The sequence below is a fragment of the Staurois parvus genome, unplaced genomic scaffold, assembly GCF_062004578.1.
Source record: "Staurois parvus isolate SC_StPar_1 unplaced genomic scaffold, SC_StPar_1.0 ptg000746l, whole genome shotgun sequence".
Lineage (NCBI taxonomy): Eukaryota > Metazoa > Chordata > Amphibia > Anura > Ranidae > Staurois > Staurois parvus.
In genome coordinates this window covers 4,838,745-4,852,706 of record NW_028318542.1, presented here as the reverse complement: position 1 = coordinate 4,852,706, position 13,962 = coordinate 4,838,745, and the positions used below count along the sequence as shown (strand labels likewise).

General features: G+C 41.7%; 1 protein-coding gene across 1 annotated transcript in view; it reads left to right on the top strand.

The window, feature by feature from the left end:
- LOC149445141 (cytochrome P450 2F3-like) overlaps positions 1 to 13,402 on the top strand; it is a 32,580-nt gene extending 19,178 nt beyond the window's left edge. Inside the window, exons 6-9 of the mRNA XM_089654197.1 lie at positions 229 to 370; positions 5,072 to 5,259; positions 10,248 to 10,389; positions 11,464 to 13,402. Of these exons, the coding sequence (XP_089510323.1) occupies positions 229 to 370; positions 5,072 to 5,259; positions 10,248 to 10,389; positions 11,464 to 11,645 (654 nt within the window). The 3' untranslated portion in view covers positions 11,646 to 13,402. The remainder of the gene's footprint in view (positions 1 to 228; positions 371 to 5,071; positions 5,260 to 10,247; positions 10,390 to 11,463) is intronic.
- Positions 13,403 to 13,962: the final 560 nt, after the last annotated feature.

Genomic DNA, 13,962 nt, shown 5'->3' with positions numbered 1-13,962 from the left:
ACTCCTAATGGCAGCTTTGCCCTGTCCTGTCCCATAGCCATTGGACTCTCCCACCTAGCATTACAGACATTATCACTGTTCCTATTCAAAGGCCAGGCAATTTTTTTTATTATTTAAAAGGCTAAGGAAGAGTAACCATTTCGGGTTATTGTTTAGAATGAACACAGTAAATATTTTATGCAAACATACCATTACCCTTAACCTCTTTAAACATTTTTACATGTGAAGGAAAAGGACAATGCAGACACCGCATTCTACGCCAAATCTTTAGCCAGAACTATTCAAAACCTGCTGTTTGGAGGAACGGAGACAGTCAGCACTAACCTGAGATACGGATTCTTGGTGCTCATGAAATACCCGGAGGTGGCAGGTAATTTCAAAATGTCATCCTAAAATCTTAAAAAGTTAACATGAGAGGATAACAATATGGGTGCTTCCATGGCTGAAATTCTTTTGCAAAGCTTTGGCATGGGTTTGCCATGATGATCCTGGCCTTACTATCTTGTGAAGTCTATACAAGCTGAACTCCAAACCTAAACATCTGTTCCAGGTCAGGGACTCATTAGAGAGAGAGGCATTGCAAGGAAATTAGGCCTGACAGTATGCCATATGGCATTTCAGATGAACATAATAATTCATCCCAATCTTCTTTATAATCTGCCTTAGAACTTCCTTAATAGCTTTCATTTACAGAAGTTGAACTCAGGGATGAACAAATATTGTCTAAATACAAGAGGCCTATGGATTCGAACTTTATTATTGGTGTAATATGTGTATTCCTTCCAGATCTATGCAGATATCCAGTGTGAACATTTTCCTCTGAGCAGGAGCTTCCTGAAATAAAGACGGGTCACTGCTGCTCTTCCTCCTTGGCAGGTGACTGGTCTTGTCTCCACCCTTTCCTGTAGTTTCCTGCAGGGAACCTATAGTGGGTGGGCTTCTGAGCCCCTCCCACACCTTTCTGCGCTCTGTGCAGGCTATGCAGATCACAGTGATTTTGTCCTTTTATTTATCCTTCGTGGCTATTGGGCCGTACATTTAAGTAAAAGTATTTGTACCCAGAGATTTTCTTTCTTGGTAGAGAAGGTGAAGGCTTATGACAAATACAGTAAAAATAACTTAAAGGGGTTGTAAAGGCTACACATTTTATACCTTAATGCATTTCCTGCATTAGGGTATAAAATGTTGATCCTGTCCCCTTGACAACACGCATTGATGTGAGGCGTGTCAGGAGAAGCTTGAACTGGTGACGTCATCATGCCTGCTGAGGTGCTGCTGATGTGCTGTTGGTGTTTTGCATTGATCTTGTTTTTAATATGTAATTACCTGTCTTTGCTTTAATAAAGGCTTACTTAGCAGTTTTACACTATGTGCAGCCTCTGTTTCCTCTCCCATTGCTGCTGAAGGGTATTGTCTGGCCTGGTGTTTTAATCCTTGGAGCCATGCAAGATCCATTTGCTGGCAGTCTGGTGGTCGGATGTGGACTACCGTTGAGTGTCTGGAGTTGTCTGATGTTCAACATGTTAAGTTGATCTCTGTTTTCAGGGATCCACATGATTTGGTAAGAGATTTATATGTGGTGGAGGGTACCAGGTATCTTTGGTTGATTTTCACAACCATCATTTACTCTGTCGATGGAAAGCTAGAAATTCCACATTCAATTATTTGGTGGATGGAATATTTTTTGAATATTTATGATACAACAATGTGCACTTAGACATTCTATACCAACTTCTTTTGTTTCTTATATGTATATTTGCACATCATCATGTATTTGGATGGTTAATGAGTGCAGCTCTATACACACTGCTCAAAAAAAAATTAAAGGAACACTTTGAAAACACATCAGATCTCAATGGGGAAAATATCATGCTGGATACTGATATGAACTGGGTAATGTGTTAGGAATATAAGGATGCCCCATCGTTTGATGGAAATGAAAATTATCAACCTATAGAGGACTGAATTCAAAGACACCTCGAAATTCAAAGTGTAAAAATTATGCAGCAGGCTAGTCCGTTTTGCTTAAATTTCATTGCAGCAACTCAAAATGGTACTCAGTAGTTTGTATGGCCCCCACGTGCCATAAGTCATGAGATGGCGGATGGTGTCTTGGGGTATTTCTGTCTAGATCTAGACCAGGGCATCACTGAGCTCTTGGACAGGCTGAGGTGCAAACATGACATCCCAGAGGTGTTCTATTGGATTTAGGTCAGGCGAGCATGAGGGCCATTCAATGGTATCAATTCCTTCATCCTCCAGGAACTGCCTTCATACTCTCACCAAATGAGGCCAGGCATTGTCATGAACCAGGAGGAACCTAGGGCCCACTGCACCAGCGTAGGGTCTGACAATGGGTCCAAGGATTTCATTACGATACCTAATGGCAGTCAGGGTGCCATTGTCTAGCCTGTAGAGGTCTGTGCATCCCTCCATGGATATGCCTCTCCAGACCATCACTGACCCACCACCAAAACGGTCATGCTGACCGATGTTAGAGGCAGCATAAAGTTTTCCACAGCTTCTCCAGACCCTTTCATGTCTGTCACATGTGCTCAGGGTGAACCTGCTCTCATCTGTGAAAAGCACAGGGAACCAGGGGTGAACGTGCCAATTCTGGTGTTCATTGACAAATGCCAATTGAGCTCTATGGTGCCAGGCAGTGAGCACTAGAGGACGTTGGGCCCTCAGGCCACCCTCATGAAGTCTGTTTCTGATTGTTTGGTCAGAGACATTCACACCAGTGGCCTGCTGGAAGTCATTTTGTAGGGCTCTGGCAGTGCTCATCCTTTTCCTCCTTGCACACAGGAACAGCTAACAGTCCTCCTTGTGGGTTAAGGACCTTCTACGGCCCTGTGCAGCTCTCCTAGAATAACTGCCTGTCTCATGGAATCTCCTCCATGCTCTTGAGACTGTGCTGGGAGACAGCAAACCTTCTGGCAAGGCACGTACTGATGTGCCATCCTGGAGGAGTTGGACTACCTGTGCAACCTCTGTAGGGTCCAGGAATCGCCTCATGCTACCAGTAGCTCGCCGCTTGCCACAGCGGAATTTCTCCTCGCATTTGGAGAGCAGGCGAGCGGCTTTTTCAAGCCCCGGTATAAATAATGTTGTGTGCACCAAATGCCTTTGCAAAGGATATAAATGCAGCTTGTGCGGAGAGCAGCTCTGTGGGAGGGACCCAACAGCCCCACCCACTGCAGGCTGCCTGCAGAAAATTACAAGAAGGGGCAGAGACAAGACCAGTCACTCTGCACAAGGAGAGAGAGCTGCAGTGGAAGGTCTTTATCATAGGATGCTATTAAAAAAAGGAAAAATTTCACATTGGATTACTGCACAGAAATACACACAGGCCACCAAGATCCAAGTAACAATGCACATGCCTCTTGTTTTTAGTTAATATTTTCTTATCCTGGAGTTCAAATTTAATCTTTATTGCCAGGATTCCACTGCTGGTACCTGTGACCATAAGAGTGATTTCCCTATACAACCAAAATCATCACCTTTCCACAATATGGATAAAACCTTTAAGGCCCATTCATACTTGTCTCTTCTGCAGTGGTGTCCTACAGTAGAACTATAGGCAATTTTGTTTTTATTTTGGATAGAATAGCAAAGGGTCATAACCCCTGTCAGTTTATTTTTTGCCATCTGTGTCCCATTGGGGTAAATTTCCTTCACTTCCTGTCCCATTGCCAAAACAGGAAATGATAGGAAATCCCTGCAAATTAAGGAAATCTCCTGGGGACCCAAACGTCACCAGAACTAGTGTCCTCATTGGAAGATTTCCCCTCTATTACTTTTCTTGGGACAGCCCAAATCTTGGGATTTTCTTTACTATCACCTTCAATGATAATGGTAAACAAGACTAATAGTTTGGGTCAGGGGCGCACTGACCATTTGGAAACTCGGGCACTGCCCGAGGGCCTGGGGTCAGTAGGGGCCCCATGAGATGCCCCTGGCACCTTTTTCATAGGCTTTTTTGAGTTTGGGCAAGGACACAGAGGCCCCATGATCCCCTATTGCCCGGGGGCCCCATGAGTTGTCAGTCCGCGCCTGGTTTGGGTGAATCTCCCTAATGGGGACACAGACAGCAATACAAACTGACAAGAGTTCTAATCGCTCCCCACTCTTTACAAACATTTTTTTTTTAAAGTTTGACCTTTAGTTGTACTTTAATGCACAATATGCATAGCCAATGCCGCGGAGTGGACAGAAAAATACATGGTGCACCACAGTGTATGGGTGCTTGTTACCATGCTTTCTAGTGCAATGCAATGGGGATATATTGAGGTGCCATTCAAAATGATTGGCATTGCAGTGCACTGATGCGCACAACTTGAGTCTCTAGTGCATTGGGATACTTCTGTAATCAATACTATAGACTAGTAAAATAAATATATAAGTATATCTAATACATAGTATGGTTTCACCGTGGAGGAATGGTGGTTTCAGATGGGTTAGGGGGCTGTGCAGCAGACTTGGTGGCCCTCTAAGGGATGAGGTTTCCGGAGGCAACTGGGGGCAATAGTGGGTGATTGGGTATCTGGAGAGGGCTCGGGATCTCTCCAGGATGCTGGGTGCTGTGCAGCTATGGTTGACTGGTGGGGACTGGGGGCATTGTGGGACACTGTTAGAGTTTGAGGTCACTATGGCTCTGTAGCAAGCTAGGGGGCACTGTAGGGGGCTAGGGAGCACTGTGGAAGGCTGGTGGTACTGTGGAGTGTTGGGGGGGAACCAGGGGTTTTCAGGGGGCCTGGGGGTCATGTGGGGTGTTAAGGGATCATTATGAGAGGGTAAGGAGCAAAGTGGGAGCTGGGAGGCACTGTGGAAAGTTATTTGCTGCTGGCTGGAGACCCAAGAGGACAGAGACCGTAGCTTGGCCTACTATGAACTAAACCTTGATTGTGTTCTAAATCAAACTTCTAATCAAAACTTGATTGCATTCTAAATAATTTTCCCCTCTCCCCTTCTACAAATAATTGTAAAACTGTGAGATAGATAGGGAGCTCAGAATGTCACAAGAAATATATATTTAGCTTTCGTTTACTTGATATTGTTTCTGGTACAGAGAAAATGCAAGAAGAGATTGACCGTGTTGTTGGAAGAGACCGATTCCCATGCATTGCTGACCGAAGTAAAATGCCATATACAGAGGCCGCTATCCATGAACTTATTAGGTTTTGTGATGTGCTGCCAATTAGTCTTCCTCGATGCACATCCAAAGATACAGTTTTCAGAGGATACTCAATTCCAAAGGTAAGAGAACACCGATTCTTTAAGACAAAGGGGAATTTAGTTTTAGGCGGTGTGACTGCTCTATGGACAGGTAGAAAGATGAGTTGTTAAGTTGCATTGGTCTGTAATTGTGGACACTTCTTAACACCCTTCAAGTTTCAATACGTAGATGGTCAACTTTCAACTTACCTATAAGCAATGGTGTATTTAGGTTTTGTGCTTCCCTAGGCAACACAAACATTGGCACCCCCCGCAGAAAGAGCCTGACATTGACCAAGAACACCCCTGCCCTCCACCCGAGCTTTCCACTACCACTGCCCCCCATATACCAGCCACCATCCCCCATGGCGAGAGAGAGAAAGACACTCACCTTCACAGCTCCGGACTTCCCCGTCATGAAACCCACAGCATCTCTCGGAACCCACCAGGTCCCCATGCCGTGTGTGTCCCTTCTTCCGTCCATTTTTCCAAAGGGCAGTGCTGCCCCCCCTGAAAAATGCCGCTCTAGGCAAATGTCTTGTTTGCCTTGTGGTAAATACACCCCTGCCTATAAGTAGAGCTATAGTATCTAGAGCAGACTTTCCCAACCAGTGTTCTGTGGAGCCGTAGGTTTCTCTAGACTAGAGCAGCCATTCTCAGAGTTTCTCCAGAGGTTGCTAAGGGTTCCTTGAGCTGTAGCTGATTGTCTATTGTCCATTTACTAGTTCTTGCATTATACCTAGGCCAACACCACTTGAAAAAACCAGCAGCATAAAACTAATGATCTTTTTAGTTGTCTGTGAGGGTAGCATTCTGACCACCACTGTAATGGTTGTATACTTCTAAATGACCACCAATGTAAGGGGAATTTTTCCCATTGATCCTCAGTGTATTGGTTTTAATAAGAGTTTTTTTTTAGTACCTCTTGGGTAAAAAGGTTGAGAAAGTCTGCTCTAGAGATTGTTAGGCGTTCCTTATGATAGAACTATACGCACCACCACTCCAGCAATGCAGTGTTCACTAGCACCCCCACTGGCCGCTGACATTTTTGGCTGGTCTTCGTCTTGGTTCTGAGCTTGGGTCACTTTGATTGACAAGGCCAAGAGGACATCATTCACAGGAGTTGATTCATCTCAGTAGATAACGATACTGTACCCCATCCATTTACAATTCTTTTTTTAAGTAAAGTTATTTAAAGCAGAACAATACTCTCTTCCGATCTCTTGATGCGCTGTCCCGGAGCTCACCGCCTGGCCGCTGACATCTTCTAGTGGCCAGCTATTGGGTCCCAAACACTGGCCACTGTCTTTGGCCAGGAGGGGATGACATGACTCCTGCGTATGATTGGGAGTCCCATCAAATTTGGCATTGCTGAATTTTTACAGAGAGTTGTGCCTGCAGGTGGACAGGCAGGTAGGTAGCTTTAATATAGAAGAGACACAGCATGTCTCTTCTGCATTAAAAATCCTGCCTGTCCATCGATTTTTATTTTTTACCTAAAGTTGCACTTTAAGCAATGAGCAATTTCTGCCTCTCAGATGAGTAACCACTGATGTAAAAGACATTTTTAGCTATCTATAAAGAGGAAAGACTCTTCGCACTGACCACAAATGTAAGGAGCAATCTTCCCACTGAACATTACACTAATGTAGCATGATTTGTAGATATAGTAATTATTAGCAGGGGTTTCCTGAGATCGGAAAGTTATTTCAAAGGTTCCTTATTGTAAAAAATGTTAATAAAAGATGGGTTGGGCAGGGAAAGGGTTCCTTTCTTTTGACTCTGTAGGTTGTCAAAGACTGATGTTGAGTTAATCTGCAGTACCATCTGCTGGACAAATATGGTGTTGCAGAGAGACCATTAAAATCCTCAACTATGAAAATTGCATTGAGATTATTAGCTCGCCAGTTACATATAGTTTTATTGTGTCATGTTATATTAAACACAGAATTTGGTGTTTGTTCTTACTGAGATTGCAGACCATGATCTATTTTTACTACTGTATGTCAAACAATAAAAAGAAAAATTCGCAGCTCAACTTACCAACTAGCTTGCTACCAACTGAATTGTCCTGTCTAACCATTTGCATTAAAAACAGGGTTTAGTTTGAATGCATTTGCAAATACAGTTAGATTCTCTTCAAAGCACCCCATTATTCTGCAGTTCCTAAATCTATAATTTTGAGAGCATCCACTGCAGGAGCACATGCATCATAATAGATAGATTGAGGGTAGGTGAGCCTGAGGGAGCCCACCCCTCCTCAAAGGCACAGGGACACGCTGGACATCCAGCATATAGCACAATGGCAGCCAAGGTATCTAGTGCATCCCCTCACCAGTATATCCAAAAATGGCTACTGTCCCAATCTACCCATGTGGAGGAAAAATATATTTTAAATATATTGTAAAAATATTATTCACAAATATATTGACATATATTTGAAATACTGCAATTTTTGCCTTATTCTATATATATATATATATATATATATATATATATATATATATATATACTGTATATTGAAGTGCGTTTTTTATATATTAAAAAATATATGAAAAATATTTAAAAAAAAAAACATTTTCAAATATATGTCTTTGAAAACACATTTAATCTACATTTTTGGAATGCATTTACAAATATATGTAAAAATATATGTTAAAATGCCTTTTTTATGTTAAAAAAATCTGAATATATTTAAAAATATATATATTTTTAAATATATGCCTTTTGAAAATATATTTAAATTTACATTTTTTAGAATACTGTACATGTTAAAATATATTAGCGTGGGCCAATATATTGTAAATATATGTCACATATATAATTTTTTTTCTAAATATATTTGGAAGTTTATTTCTCTTCCATGTTGGTATAACTGGCCTTAACCGCAAGGAGCACATGGAAGGGTGACGCATTTCAAATAATAGAAAAAAAAATTCCCAGCTCAGCTTACCGTCCAACCTGCTACCGACCGAATTCTCCTGTATAACCATTTGCATTACCTGAACAGATTGGTAACAGATACCTTTGTCACATCTGCTGGATATACACAGGCCAAGGATGCAGATACAGGCTTTGTGTGTACAACTTACAAAGCCGTAAAGTGTATTGAACCCTTCCCATTAAGAAATAAATCTTACCTTTTAATCACTATGTTAATATTTTCTTTTTGCAGGCTTTCAGAAAATCGGTCTTAAATTCTGTCCCCATTGGTAACAGGGTGACAATGATGCCTTTCTTTCCTATATGCAGCAGCAGGTTGTCACTCAAAGATCTGAGCTCCTACTGCTAGGGTGGAGTGTACAGCAGGAATAGTAAGAAGAGATCAATTGCCCATGCTCCAGAGCAAGGAGTGTTGTTATACAGGAAGTCCTAGCACTGAGCAACAGCATGCTGTCATAAAAAAGGGGCCAAAAATAGGCAAAACAGATTGGAAAAAAGTGGAGATCCTGGAGTTCCACTTTAAAAATACCTTTACCTATAAGGCATAGAGGGGAAATTTTGTCCAAAAGGGCTGTTGCTGATCATGGACTACCATGAGCTTCTGTAAACTCTCCACCTTTTTTTTCTAAAGCCGAGGATGTCCCTTCTCCTCCCCAGCTGTAGGAAGAAATAGCCCTTTGAGAGAATGGAGTTTGAGTAGAACTTTGCTTGCCCTTTGCTCACTCGAAGAGATAAATATGAAGTTATCTTTTTATCTTTACTTTTTTTTAAATTTATCATTGGTACTGGAATTAAAAAAAATATATATAAATACTATATTGCCATAAGTACTGGGCCAGCCCTCCAAATCACTGGATTCAGGTGTTTCAACGACCTCCATGGCCACAGGTGTATAAAATCATCACCTAGGCATGCAGACTGCTTCTACGAACATTTGTGAAAGAATGGGTCGCTCCCAGGAGCTCAGTGACTCCAAGCGTGGTACCGTGATAGGTTGTCACCTGTGCAATAAGTCCATCTGTGACATTTCCTGGCTACTAAATATTCCACGGTCAACTATTAGTGGGATTATAACAAAGTGGAAGCAACTGGGAACAACAGCAACTCAGCCACCAAATGGTAGGCCAAGTAAAATGACAGAGCAAGGTTAGCGCATGCTGAAGCGCACAGTGCGCAGAAGTCACCAACTGTCTGCAGAGTCAATAGCTAAAGACCTCCAAACTTGGTGTGGCCTTCAGATTAGAGCAACAACAGTGCTTAGAGAGCTTCATGGAATGGGTTTCCATGGCTGAGCAGCTGCATCCAAGCCTTGCATCACCAAGTGCAATGCAAAGCTTCGGATTTAGTGGTGTAAAGCATGCAGCCACTGGACTCTAGAGCAGTGGAGACGTGTTCTCTGGAGTGATGAATCACACTTCTCTATCTGGCAATCCAATGGACATGTCTGGGTTTGGCGGTTGCCAGGAGAACGGTACTTGCCTGACTGCATTGTGCCAAGTGTAAAGTTTAGTGGAGGGAGGATTATGGTGTGAGGTTGTTTTTCAATGGGTGAGCTTGGTCCTCTAGTTCCAGTAATGGGAACTCTTAAGGCGTCAGCATACCAAGACATTTTGGAAATTTCATGCTCCCAGCTTTGTGGGAAGAGGTTGGGGATGGCCCCTTCCTGTTCCAACATGACTGCACACCAGTGCACAAAGCAAGGTCCCTAAAGACATGAATGAGTGAGTTTGGGGTGGAGGAACTTGACTGACCTGCACAGAGTCACCTTTGATAGACAGATAGAACACCTTTGGGATGAATTAGGGTGGAGACTGTGAGCCAGACCTTCTCGTCCGACATCAGTGCCTGACCTCACAAATGCACTTCTGGAAGAACGGTCAAACCTTCCCATAGACACAACCCTAAATCTTGTGGACGGCCTTCCCAGAAGAGTTGAAGCTGTTATAGCTGCAATGGGTGAGCCAACTCAATATTGAACCCTACGGACAAAGACTGGGATGCCATCAAAGTTCATAGCCGTCCCAATACATTTGGAAATATAGTATATCTTTTAAGTGTAATTTTTTGTTATTTTATTTTGTGTTTAGGGAACACACATTACTCCACTCCTGGCCTCTGTCCATAGTGATCCAGGTTATTACAAAGAACCTCACAAATTTAACCCCAACAATTTTCTGGATGACAAAGGTGCTTTTAAGAAGAATGATGCCCACATGCCTTTTGGTGCTGGTAATTATTATTATTATTTTAATTTCTAATGTGAGTTTATCATTGAAATTCAAATACAATTCTAATGCCAGTATATAGGAGATCTGAAATGCTTCAGAACTCAGACTTGGAGAGGGAGGCTCAGGGCAGCACTGGGAGCCAATCAGGTGTGTTGCATGCAAATGTGCAGATAAGAAACATGCTGATAAAAGGTGAGAGCAGAGTGTGCAGAAGGATGAGCTCATCAATCTATTGCTGCCCTTTTACTGTCCAGGCAGTATCTCAGACCTCACAATATTAGGTCTAATACCACTTTGTATGCTATTATACCATTATATACCATATTTCTACAATGTGCCTTCCATATGTATGTAGTCTGCCAACCCCACAATGTCGACCTCCTAAAATAATTATGAGGTTTATTATCATTTTATATTCATGCAGCTTATCTCACCACCATGCGTCCCAGACTTATATGTAGTATGCTCACCTGCAGCATGGACCTCTCAGCACTTTAGGTCTAATACCACTTAAAGTTCTCACAGTTGTTTTTTTGTGAGTATTTCAACCTTTGGTATATAACCAAAGAGTATGAAGCAGTGAGCACTATGCATTCTTTCTGTTTAATAGCTGAGATTTTATGATCACTGGAGCCTGGAGGCATCTGATGTGGATATACAGTGTTTTTATAGAGACCATCCCAAGAGAGAACTCGCTCTGCACAGTTGATAAAACTGCTAATTTGATTTTATGTTTTCTGCACTGTGAAGAACCATACAACATTTAGGGAACACACAGGGTTAACATAGAAACATCATGCCGACAGAGCCTCTTTAATGTTCTTTCATCCAAGCTCTTCCTCCATTTTCAGAAATTCCAAAACACCAGTTACTCTCCAAGGCAACTTAAGTAAAAGGAGTCAACTAAGGGATTAATGATAATGACAAATTTGGTAATACTGTATGTTACATAGTATTGTCTTATATCCTATCCACCTTTTTCTGCTGTATTGTCAATTAAATAATTAATCCAACATTCATGATATATCTAATGACTTCCCATTGCTACTAAAACCTTGTTTTTTTTCTTGGTTAGGAAAAAGGGTATGCCTTGGAGAAAGTTTGGGAAGAATGGAACTCTTCCTCTATTTCACATCTTTGCTTCAAAATTTCAGCTTCAAACCAGTGATTCCAAAAGAAGAGATAAACGTCACACCTACGGGGAGTGGACTGGGCAATGTTCCACCAAACTACGAGTGCTGCATCATAACTCGCTAAATATCTGATCTTTAAAGTGGACCTATACTTAAAATCTAAAGTTTGGTTGCCTAAGAGGGATTCACAATGGTAGATGTATTATTGCACTTACAACAACATAGTTGAGTACTGCCTGTAATACTTTTTTTATTTGCAACAACAGTTCAACTTTTAGGACAGGCTTTTGAGGTTTTATCCCCTTGTTCTTGGTCCAAGCTATACTGATGCACAAAGGTTTTGCAAAATGTTAAGAAAAAATCTACAAAGACAACACACAAAAAGGGTAATAAAAGAAGGAAGTTATGGCAACCATAGACGTTTAGATGTCTTTCATACAGCCCACATGTAGCTAGGGATTAACCTAGTTCCATTTTTTCTGGACTCCTCCTTATCCCTCCCAGGATGTACTTTATCATCTCTGCCAACGTTGGAAAATTTCCCTTATATAGGGTGGATCTTAGAAGCAGGGTGGATGGAGAGGTGAACTGAGTAATAAGCATGTGCTGAGGTAGAGGATCTTTTTCTCTGGTCACCCTTGTGGGTTTTCCTGTACCCAAAGCTGACATTGGAATGGAACCAGTTATACTGCATTATGCCAAAGAATATGGGTTTCAGGGCTGAGTTAAGGGCCACACGTGTTGCTTTTTGCTGTGATTTGGAAGTATATTATTTAATGTATAGTAAGTAGAAAGATGTTGTCTTTAGCTGGAAGCCTGGCTTTTCAAAGAGGAAGCCTGTGTATCTGAGTGACAGCATGTAAAGTACGCAGCCAGGCTATTGGTAGCTAACAGAGAGTAACTGATATATAATTTGCTACACTGGTGTGGGTGAATGGGATCTTGGATAACAAATTAAGTTGTACAAGTGTAAACCTGGTTGGGAGTTTGTGGTAATAAAAAAAAAAAGAGGTCATCCTCATGGCGTAAAGCGAGGACCCCTCAATGGAACACATCAAGTGACCCGAGTCTTGCAATGTAAGTAGCTCCCAACCAAACGGAGGGGTGAGTGCTGTGGTTGACCAGGGAGATGGTGTAGTGGGGTTTCAAAGGCACCATCAGTACACACAGAAGCAGACAGTACAGGTATGCATTGGCTTTGGGGAAGTTAAAGGATAGATATGGTAGCACCTGAGTAGATCTACTTACACATGGGCTGACTATAATAAATCTGACATTTTAGGTGCAATCACTGTTTGGCCAACAATTTTCAACCCAACACCTTAGATTTTGCAGGCAATGTTTGTTAAGCTGGTTGGTGCCAACAGAGCCAACCATGGCTAGAAGGTTGGCCAATTCAGCAGGAATCAGCCAAAATCTGAGCTATGTATGGCAGATAAGTGGGCTATGGCACTTGAGGCAGTCACAAATGTGAAAATGGTCATAAAACTGTTTGATAGTGATTTCGAAAGCTAAGGTTCACATTTAGTCCACTGTCTCTTGTGTCAAACAAAATTAATATTTGTATTTCAATGGTTTTCCTTTCCAACACTAATAGGGGGATAATAAATACTTTTAAAGAGCCACAAACAATAAGAGCTGTCATGTTTCAAAGGACTGTCATATGCCTTTAAGTGTTCTTTATATTTTGTCTCTGCTCCTCCCTTTCCTTTGGTTTAGCTCTTGCTGTATAGATAGCCCGTCCCTTTTCCCAGTAATACATTTCAGCTTCAAACCTCATGTCATGAAGCAGATCACATTATAATCTTTTGACCTATCAGATGTTCATTGTTGTAAGATTCTCTCAGTTTATGCAATAAAGATCTACAGTGTGAAGTGTCATCCGATCGAGTCACTGCCTGTGTAATTCAACTAAGATTGGAGTTATCGCTATCTCATCACAACTGTAAGTTACAGAGATCACACTTTCAATGCTTAGATTGGAGAGACAGAACAAGAGTGGATGACACGTTGAAAGAAACCTTTCAACAAATCCCAGTGCTCTCCTTCAGGCAACTATCCAACCTCAGCCATAACTTAACCTGTAGAAAACGTCATTCTGATTACAGGGACAAGGAAACAACAACCTGAAACATTAAACAATGAAAATTGTGAAGCCACGCTAATCCAATAAAAGGTTTAACAAACACGGAAGGAACCTTCAGTATTAGAGGATTATGTAGCTGCATCTCCAGTAATGTGCTGTTCCTTATTCAATGTAACATGTGCAAGCAGGGATGTAACATTGGTGAAACAGGACAGAGATTACAAATATAATGAATATATAAAGACACGCCATAAAAGAACATAAGGAATATGATTACTGCGCAACTGTGGGACATCATTTATTACAATCAGACCATTCTATGAAAGATATGAATATTTTGGATCCTGAAGGGAAC